The sequence below is a fragment of the Tasmannia lanceolata genome, unplaced genomic scaffold (genome assembly GCF_043159265.1).
Source record: "Tasmannia lanceolata isolate RefF3 unplaced genomic scaffold, GAP_Taslan_0.1 ptg000003l, whole genome shotgun sequence".
NCBI classification, from domain to species: Eukaryota; Viridiplantae; Streptophyta; class Magnoliopsida; order Canellales; family Winteraceae; genus Tasmannia; species Tasmannia lanceolata.
The window spans coordinates 61,765,687-61,775,700 of NW_027518680.1; the positions used below are offsets into that span (position 1 = coordinate 61,765,687).

The 10,014-nt window shown below is 35.6% G+C and overlaps 1 protein-coding gene across 1 annotated transcript; it reads right to left on the reverse strand.

Moving 5' to 3' along the window:
- Nucleotides 1-1,231: 1,231 nt before the first annotated feature.
- LOC143864048 (glycerophosphodiester phosphodiesterase GDPDL7-like) lies at nucleotides 1,232-10,014 on the reverse strand. Its single transcript, XM_077374870.1, has 10 exons — nucleotides 9,877-10,014; nucleotides 8,957-9,064; nucleotides 6,908-7,204; nucleotides 6,635-6,744; nucleotides 5,738-6,239; nucleotides 5,168-5,209; nucleotides 4,731-5,012; nucleotides 3,550-3,689; nucleotides 2,543-3,026; nucleotides 1,232-1,598 (listed from the first exon to the last, which is right to left on the reverse strand). Exons 2-10 carry the CDS (start codon nucleotides 9,039-9,041, stop codon nucleotides 1,300-1,302), a joined length of 2,241 nt encoding a protein of 746 aa, XP_077230985.1. The 5' UTR covers nucleotides 9,042-9,064; nucleotides 9,877-10,014; the 3' UTR covers nucleotides 1,232-1,299.

Here is a 10,014-nt window from a genome sequence, read left to right on the forward strand (position 1 = left end):
GTGCCAGTTAGGAATTTATTTTCAGGATAAAGTAGTGTCGCGAAGGAGCCGTTTGGATGCGTGGATTTTAGAATCTAGGTTATAGTTTGAAAACAGTGTAAGACGGTTCATGATCAAGCTGCAGCATGCTGTCCTTGCAGTGTTTCTTGGATTTTAATCAAGAAATCCAGGTTTTAGAAATCGCTCCCCAATCTTGAGATTTCTAAAACCTGGAAACATGGGATTATGGAACGGTTGCCTGCTCTCATGCTGTCCGAAAGAAGGGTGAGAAATTAGAAAACGACATATGGTCTCCTTTTTCTCGTCTCCCATTCATGATTCTGATGAAATCCAAAATTCTAAAATCTGCATATCCAAACGGCCCGTAAGTGGTGAGAGGGGTAGGTAGGTGGGAGGGGGAGAGCCTTGAGGTGGCTTGAATGAGTTTAAGGTGAGAAGTGTCTACAAAATCAGGAAAAAGTCTATCTTATTTTGGAGTTTTGTTTTTCCAGGCTTTTCTTTCCCTCTCCTCACCCAGTCCTCCTCATCCCACATTACCTCAGTGTTGGGTAAGCTAACATTCCTTGAGAAAAAAAATTCACGGTAGCTAAACATGCGCTTAGGATCTGTTTCCTTCCATGTAAAATAAGTGTAAAAACAAAATTCTCCCATTTTCCACTTAAAATGGGCATATAATTTTATTCCTCATTCTACGCTAGAAGAAAGTCTTAGCCAATAACTTCTTACTGTTCTAAAAGAACACATTTTGCTTTTCCTAGCATTTTTGGGTTGCCATTTATTATTCACATGACACTCTTGGACGGATCTTGGATGCAAATTTTCCATATTCGAGTGTGATTTATGAACCATTGGAGATCTTACCCCCCATCAGATAGAAGGTCTAGATGAACTAGAGTGCTAGGCCCCATCATATTTCCACTATGTAGCACCCTACTGGAGCATTCTGGGAGGAGAAATATAGAGAAGTGGAGCATTTTATGTACCATAATTAAAGGAAAGATTAAAAAAATCAAGAAAATATACCCAGCATTTGGTTGGAGAGATTTTTGAGGCATGAACTGTATCCATGGTGAAATCCACCCTTCTAAATTCTTCCTCCAAATCACTAAAGTTATCCAAAAGCTTCTCTTAAATTTAGATAAGTTGATGGTTCATTACTATTCTGATCTACTAAAAACCATTTACTATAGAACAATCTCAAGAGAGAAAAATATAAGAAACAGCAAGTGTATATGAATTACTGCCATGAATGATTAAATGAGCATTACAACATGAAACTACAATTCAGTGTCACTTTATTCATTGGTACCTCAAAGAGGACATAAAACAGATGATCACCATCACTAAACACAATGCCATATTAACAGCATTTGCTGGCTGGCCACTTGGAAGAGCAGTTGGTGCAGCAACCGGAACTTTCGGCTCAATATCGGCAACCGCCGGTAATGGTGGATCGATAACATCGGCCTCAGTAAGGACTGGTGCAGGGGGTTGAGCAGGTGGCAATACTTCTGGTGGGGCCAAGGCAAGCAGAGAACCAGGCTGAGCTGGCAAGATAGTATAAGGAACATCGGCGTTTGGGTTAAAACATGGACTCCCTGCAAAACCCAGAAAGAAATATAAATGAATATGTATACGTGTATATGTACATTTATGAACTTATGTATTCATATATTATTTTGTCTGTTTATATGCATCTCACATTGTGTGTAAGGAGATATAATCATGGTTTTAAATTTTCACCGAAACCAGAACAAAACGATTGAAATGTTTATGTTTCCCTCCAAATTGAAACCGAAACTGAAACGACCGAAATGCCTAAACCAAAATCGTAAGTGTAGTAGGGGTATACTATATTAGTATGTATTAAATAATTATATTTAAATGAATTTCATGCAAAAATGTGGTGCATGTATCATGTATAAATATTTATATGAATGTGTATACAAGAATATGTGCATTTATAAATTCATGTATGATTTTTCCTGTTTGCATGCATTTCACATTGTATAGGAGATACGGTTGGCGCTCTTATATTTTATATTCCCGGTGGCATATTTTTATATAAAATATTAGAGAATATTAAGTATTAGAAAATAAGTCTATGACCACCGCCCCTTTTTTTTGCCTAGAAAACACTTAATTTCCATTGTGATTACGTGTAAATGGATATTTCGTTTCAACTATTTTTAACAAAGGCATTTTGTCTGTGTTTCAAGTATTATGGGCCAAAAGATAGATAGATTTAACCAGTGTTTTCTTGACTATAATAGTTACGAAATTTGTCATCATCTGAAATTCTCTACAAATAAGAAAGCAGAAAGTTACAGTTAATTGGCCTCAATGCTTGTGCCTGTGACTATGGTGAAAGCTTGACTTGGAAGGAGATCATCGGTAGTCAATCGATGATCAAAAGTGAAAATATTTTTAACAGTTCAAACCCCAGTAGGAACAATGTCGGTTCCTGGTCCGAGCATAAGATATAAGAGATATGGAGCATTAATTATGAGAGCTCCACCGGTATATTATGGAGATTACTTACTAATATATGCACTCGCAGTTGCGGGGAATTCAGTAACAATCCCATCAACTCCAATTCCTGAAATGTAAGTGCAGATCTCCACCATTGGATCAGCAAAGTAATCAAATGCCAGTGTAACAAACTCGTTCCTGAGCACCGAAACATAGACTGAGATGTTCGCAGCATGCATCTTATCAACAATGTCGGTAGAACTAGATAAGAAGAAGCCTGAAGTAGAGAGAATGGAAGCTCTGGCAAGGTTAACTGCGTCTGCAAATTGCTTAATATCCTCCACTACTGGCTTAGGAGCACCACTAACTACCTCGCTAATTGTGAGGACTCGCTTGTAATTTGGAAATTGTTTGAACAAGGAAAGAACGGCACTATCATCTGACTGTATCAAAACTTGTTGAGTAGTCTGCTTGTCGTAACTGGCATTTTTCAAAGCATCGATGGCCGTGTCCGTGATGCTTAGACCCTTCTTGGATGCCAAGTAGGGAGCATTCTGCATAACAAGAGAACATGGAGATTTCCAAGTAGGTCATAATAATCTGATAATGACACTCCTGTACTAGTGATTTCAAAGCTTTGTACAGTGAATTACTGAATTTCAAATGCATCTTGGCATTATGAGACCACGTATCATGCACCGAAATTTGTATTTTCACATTTAGCGAGATGGGGATCCTTAGCAGAAATAGTTTAGTACAGTAAACTTGAAGGAAAACTACTACTGTAGCATCAGATTGAGCTTTTCTTTCGCTCATATTTTCCTGATATTCTAACTATTCGATAGAATTACTGAATTTCAAATGCATCTTGGCATGTTGAGACCATGTATCATTCACCAACATTTGTACTTTCACATTAGTGAGATGGGGATCCTTTGCAGAAATAGTACATGTCTCTTAGATGAATAGTCTTTTCTTCTTCTTCTTTTTCCAGTAAGTTTTCTTTAAAATTTCTTTAAGCCCATTAAACTGCTAGAACTCTAAAAGAATTCATATATCTAGTGTAAATGCAATCACCTGTAGGTTGATCAGGATTCCAGGAACAGCCTTATCCTTCGCAAAGTCTAGAAAGTCAGTGAGTGACATGAATTTTCCTTGATTCTTGGATGCTGGATTTCTTGGCAAGCCAGCCTCTAATATGGGGCTCGTTAGCTCAGCTGAAAAAATTAACAGTCAAGATCAATAGGGTCTTGTCAAAGTAACCAATCATAGAATTTCACTACTAATTGTGACTAGTTAGTCTCTAACCAATTTTCTTCAAATGACAATGATGAAGCTAACACCACAAAGGATCATACATATACATCTGCATATGTTGTTACATATAGTGTCATAACAAAGTGTATATAAAAAAGCTATTTTGGGAGCTTTATCAAATAATTAGGTCAATGTACGTCAGTATTATCAAAATCCAAGTACTTTTCGAAAATGCTTGTTGTTCATGCTTTATATAATGTGTAAACCACCTACTAATAAAGAGTTTCTTCCATAGAATATATAAGATGCTTGAAGTGTAGGAAAATATATAACCAAACCAGATGAACCAAAAAGGGCGAAACAAGTCATGAGTCATTCGAATAATAAGAGAAGCAAAACACATAGAGGCAGGGAATATTACTTTCAGAAGAGCATGACATCTAGATTAACATTTTGAAAAAAATTGCCTTTCAAGTAACTTATTTAATCTTGATGTTCTAAGTAACACAATTTCATTATATAGTTCTTCACAAGAGACCAAACAGACCCTTATCTCCTAGGAATAAAAAGATTAAATACCATCTAAAAGTATCAATGGCATTTGTTTCAGGATATGAAACCTCATGGGTCAGAAAGGCAAACCAACTTCTTATCGGAGAAACTAAAATGTTGTTCAGATTTCTCAGTTACTTATTGGATGGAATCATTATATTGAAATTGTTGTTTCTGTCATCCGTATATTGAAATTCAATCCATTTTTGAAATTCAAGACCATGTACACAAGAAGAAATAATAAGTGTCTAAAAAAGCTTTTAGAACTGAGGAAAGAAAAGTGGAAGTCCTAGTCACTCATAGATGTCATAGGCATATGGAATCTTCTCGACACAAAAGTCTATTTCCTCTGTTGGCTCATCAAACCTTTATAATCTAAATCCCAGGGGAAATTAAACAAGTGTAAGTCTATGTAAATCATTAAGAGAAATTTTATATAAGATCCTCACGCTTCAAACTCTGAATCTCGCTCCACGTGAGATCGAATGAGAAAATGCCATTGTCCTTTTGAATCTCAGGGACCATGGAAGATCGGGACATGAAAGAAGTCATCGCTGTCGTATCACCCATAAGGTCCGCGGAATCCAAGCAAAAGGCCACTCCATCTTTTGTCATTTGAACTGAGCAATCAATTATGTCAGCACCATCCTCCACTGCTTTTTGATAAGCAAGATCGGAGGAACCAGCAAAGGTTCCACTCGCTCCATTGTGTGTTATTACCAAAGGTTTTCCTGCATGGATTGAAATCATAAATGTAATTTTATAAGTATCCCATTGTTATAGTTCATTTTTTAGGAAGAATTAACCATCTTAAAGAAAAAATTACTAAGATTTTTTTTTTCCGAATCCATTAGTGCTGAAAAGACAGAAAGGGATAGTATGTCACCTTTGATAGGACCACTGTTGTTCTTATTGTGTGCCAAGCAAGCTGCATCGAGCAAAAGAGTAATATGAGAATAGAAAATTAGAATTTAAAAACATAATCATAGAAAATTCATGACTTTATTGATGTGTAGTAATATCATTAGCGTAGTAAAATAATAAGAAATGAAATGAAATGCAAATTAGGTTGAATGCTGTGAGGATAAAATGAGAAAGAAAAAACCAAATGTTGGGAAGTGATGAAATCATGAAAGCTCCCTAATAAAGTCTCATTAGTGAACAGAATAAATCCATTGGAAATGGAAACATAAAATGCTGGTGAAGCGTCTGGCTTGGCTAAAGAAATCACAAAAAAATGGTGATCCCCTTAAAGAAGTAAGTTCAGTAAAAAAATCCGAAGACAGCAGAATAAAAAATTCAGTAAAAGTGTCTGTTATGTATTTTCATCATGTCCTTGATACAACTGTTGTCTATAAATGCACCCAGAGGAATATATCACTCATAATGCATTGGGGACCCAATCTCATGAAATTAAAATGTGTAAAGCCAGTGGAGTACTAGAAAAACATCTCACCTATTGCCTCTGATGCAGTGGAAGGGAAGTCTGTGAGCACACCATCCACAGAGAAATCAGAGTTATCGATGAATTGCAAATACTCAGATGTGGGATCACAACTGTAGTTATAGCTCCCAGGGTTGTCATTTGCAAAACCAGATGCAAAAACTTCTAGTCCTTGTTTATGAGCATCCTCCACAATAGTAGTATGACGCTGTAGATATTGGTCAGCATTAACAGGCCAAATATAGTTCTTGGGAACTAGAATTCCGGAGGCAAATGACTTGATCGATGATAGATTTTCCAAAATCGAACTATATGTTTGGTTAGTTGAAGGTTCAACAGCATCGGCATCTAGGAACCGAAAAACAAGCTTGGCCTTCCCTTTTGTGAGTTTTCCATTGAGAGACTTTAAAAGACCAATTTCTGGAGAAGAAATATAATTAATACGCCTAACTTTCGATATCTTTAATATGTATTCTCCCACGTCCAGTTTATGCTCTTTGAAGAACATGTCATACTGCAATAGAAGATCTTGGATAAGAAAGAGATATAAAGAGAAAAGGTAAGCTATACTCAGGTAAAAATATGTGGTTATCATGCAACGATGCCTTTTCATTACATATCATGGTTCCTAAGTCTTTGTTAGGGTGCACATCCTACACTCTAGCAGAAATCCTTAGATTTTGAGAGGTGGTTATCAGGTATTTAATGCCCTCCCACTACATAAAACTATTCCTCATTCTTTATTAGGGTGTACATCTTAAATTTCAAGCCCGAAAGCTGTCCAAATTAGCAAATAAATCTCATATTTGGTGTACTGATTCTAGAGTTATCAAACTAAAATTAGTCATGTAGAAAGTAAACAAATTCATCCATCACAAATGTAAAGAACTTTCATAGATGACTACATACCTGCGCATTCAACCAAAGTTTAGGTGGTCGAAGCCCTGAGACATCTTCAACCGTACTCATTGGCAAACTATCGTCGAACAAACTTGGTCGTGAAAAAGTATTTTGAGTCACTATTAAGAGAAAAGTGTAAAATAAAGCTACTCATTCTAAAGTCAAAACATACAAGAAAAAGAGAAAATAATTTGGTCGGTAATGTGAGACTTGAATAGATAATGACACTTCTTAGTGTGTATTTTATGTTAAGCAAAGGTATAAAGAAAATTTCAGACTTACATGTGATCTTATCGAATAATTGCTTTGTAGTATAGTCGACTGAAAACCATCCGCGGACAGATTCCCCATTAACAGAGTAAGTTTTATCTGCATGTGGAAATATGAGAGCGATATTTGTGGAATTGTCAAGCCTCAGGTCTGTTTGGCATATACCAATGCCATCTTTTGTCAGTTGTAGATCACAAAACAAAATAACATCAGATAAACTAGTTGAGAGCGCGAACTGGTACGCAAATTGACTAGAGTCAGGGAAAAGTCCCGAATATCCACCACGAGCTATTACTGCTGGTGCATCACCTGCAATTGAATTTGAAAATATATTACTACATTAATCGTATCGAAAGTTTATTCAAGTTTGAAGGTGTTAAAGCACGAAACAGAGTTACAGAAAACTTAGGCGTTAAGATTAGTATTGAAGTACAAATAGAAATTTGAAGGACATTTACATTTCAAGAAAAATACCTGAGAGATGCAATTCATTCGAGAAGGAAAATTTTGTAGTTTTAGTAGTAAACAACTACAGAAAGAAATAGCGAAAGAACGTGTAACATAAATAATGATGTTGCATTTATGAATGAATCTCATTTAGAGTCATTTTTCTAATGAAATGAAGCACCATTAATGCACGAATACAGATTAGAATTATCTGTACTGTAGGCTAGAATTTGAGAACTCGGACGATGTAGTGGATACCATGTCTCCATTCCATATAAATTTATTAGAACTAGAAAAAGTAGAAAACCCTATATATGTGACCACTATCCTGTCTATGCCCCTCCATGTGAGACTCGGAGAAAGTAGTACTATGTTACGTGCCTCTATGGGTCCCACTTGGGCTAGAATAAATTAGTTTAGATTTATTAGTTGGTAGGATTTGCTCTGTAGTTGTTTGTGATGTGTAGGAGTCTTAAAGATAAGGATTATCTAGATTAGGGATTTTCTACAAATAACTTGTACGTAGCCTTTCTTGAGGAATGAAGAAATTTATCCCCAAATTGTGTTTTTGCACAGAAAGGAGCAACGACCCTTCCCTCGAAGCGGGTCAAGAGGCCGATCTTCCCTCTGAGAAGATCAATCCGTTGCAAACCGATCTAGGTTCGTAACATACTATCTCTTATGTTAAACAACAGAATAGATTATATGGATTGTTCCCCAATTTCCATGCCCAAGCACATTTTCTAGACAAGCAGAAAGATTCAATACATAGAAACCCTTTTCTGTTTGTCTTCATTATTGTTCCTGAAAGACTAGATTTGGCTAATTATGGTAGACATATTTTCATATGGTTACACAAAATTTCTGTTTGGATCGATCCAACTCATGTCATAACTTGTACAAATGGATTTTGAGTTTCTTATTTTGATATAATTTCAGAGACATTAAGTTATTTTCATGATATAAGAGGAGTGAGCGAGAAGTTTGACCTGGGTTCACCCACTTGATGTCAGCATGATATGTATCTTCTATCAGAGGGCCCTCTTTTTGAATATTTCTAACCATTTGATCATAAAACTTGAATGAGGACCTTCACCAATTTTTTATAAACAGCCCATTTGAAAGCCATAGATTTGAAACAGTTGGGATCTTCAAACAAGTACGATTTTATGTCATCCCTAACACTGATACCAAATGAAAGGTCTGGTTCAGGCTAATGTCATTATTGGGTCTAGATAGGGCTTCTCATGCACTTTTCATATTAAGTTTTATCATTGTATCATTTATTTAGCTACAGAAATGAGTTTTAACAGGGCTGAAATGAAGGTGTCTCTTCTGACAATTAAGAGCAATTGGCTAAAGCAATGACATGATGCAAGGCCATTGTAAGCTATACAAAATATCTGCATTATACAATGCCTAGTTCTTCAAGTCTAGCATAAAAAAAATGAAATTGCCTCCAAAGTTTCAATGTTGAAGGAAGTGAAAGATTCAAAGACTCTCATATTCCAGACTCTAATAGCATTGAAGAAATTGCAATTTCAATAAGATACAAAAAATAAATAAACAAACAGGAAAAAAAAAAAACCCAAAAAAGAAAAAGATAATCAATACCACTTAGTGTCTGCCACTTTGGGGCAGATTTCTGAGCCACTGCTCCATGGAGCAGTAATAATACAAAGAATAAAAATTGTTTCATTTTCTTCCAATCAACACCTTGCCCTGCAAAAAGAATCCCAAGAAAATAAAAAAATCAGGTTGTAGGCATGGTATAAAGTTTCGGTCGTAATGTGTCGGTTTCAGTTGAAGCCAACACGAAATTCTCTTTGAATTTACAAGATTTCGTTGAAATTTAGAACCAAAATTTCATTTTCACACTTACTTACAAGATTTCTACAGAAAATTTAAAGATTTCCACTGAAATTTAAAGATTTCCAATGAAATTTTAAACGTTTCCACCAGAATTGTGGAAATTTCCACCGAAATTTTAGACATTTCTATTGATTTAAAAAATAAATAAATTTTGAACCGAATTTTACATGATTTCGGCCTAAATTTCCACCGAAACCGAAATATTTTGATTCCGGTGGTGGCCGAAACCGACACCTATAACCGAATTTTGCATGATTTTGGCCTGAATTTCCACCGAAACCGAAATTTAAAATCTTGGTTGTAGATTGCATAAACCATCAAAAACAAAAATTAAAAATGAGAAATGATTTCAGCACAACCTTGTTTTGATATTTTCACTAACTAATCTTGTCTTCTACTATTTAAAGAGCTGTCAAAGGTCATTACAGATCCCAAAAAAACTCACACAAGCCAATTAAAATTTTAAAAAAAAAAAACAAGCTGGGTTTGGCAATTATTAAAACAAGTTGTGCTGATATCATTTCCCTAACAATTGCTTGAAACTCGGAGTAAAAATAGATTTAACCCAAGTTTTCATGTGGGTAAGATGGGATTTAACCCATGACACACACAAAAAAGAAGGAAAAGAAAGAAGATGAATGAATTGGGAGCTGAAATTTTACCTGAATTTGGAGAAGAAGGTGATGAACATTCCCTTTGAAATCTGTGAGAGAAGAGAAACTCTCAACTCTCATCAAAGGGAATGAAATTAGAGGAAGAAACGGCATTAAACTCTGTTTAGAATAACAGAAATTGAGAGT

What these genes read in the sequence shown, in the direction of transcription:
- LOC143864048 (XM_077374870.1), bottom strand. Translation starts at nt 9,041, where the DNA reads ATGAAACAATTTTTATTCTTTGTATTATTACTGCTCCATGGAGCAGTG. An exon ending in CACTGCATCAGAGGCAATAG is followed by an intron (nt 5,210 to 5,737) that starts GTGAGATGTTTT and finishes TGCTCGATGCAG; the next exon opens with CTTGCTTGGCACACAATAAG. An exon ending in AACTGCGAGTGCATATATTA is followed by an intron (nt 1,599 to 2,542) that starts GTAAGTAATCTC and finishes TGGGTTTTGCAG; the next exon opens with GGAGTCCATGTTTTAACCCA.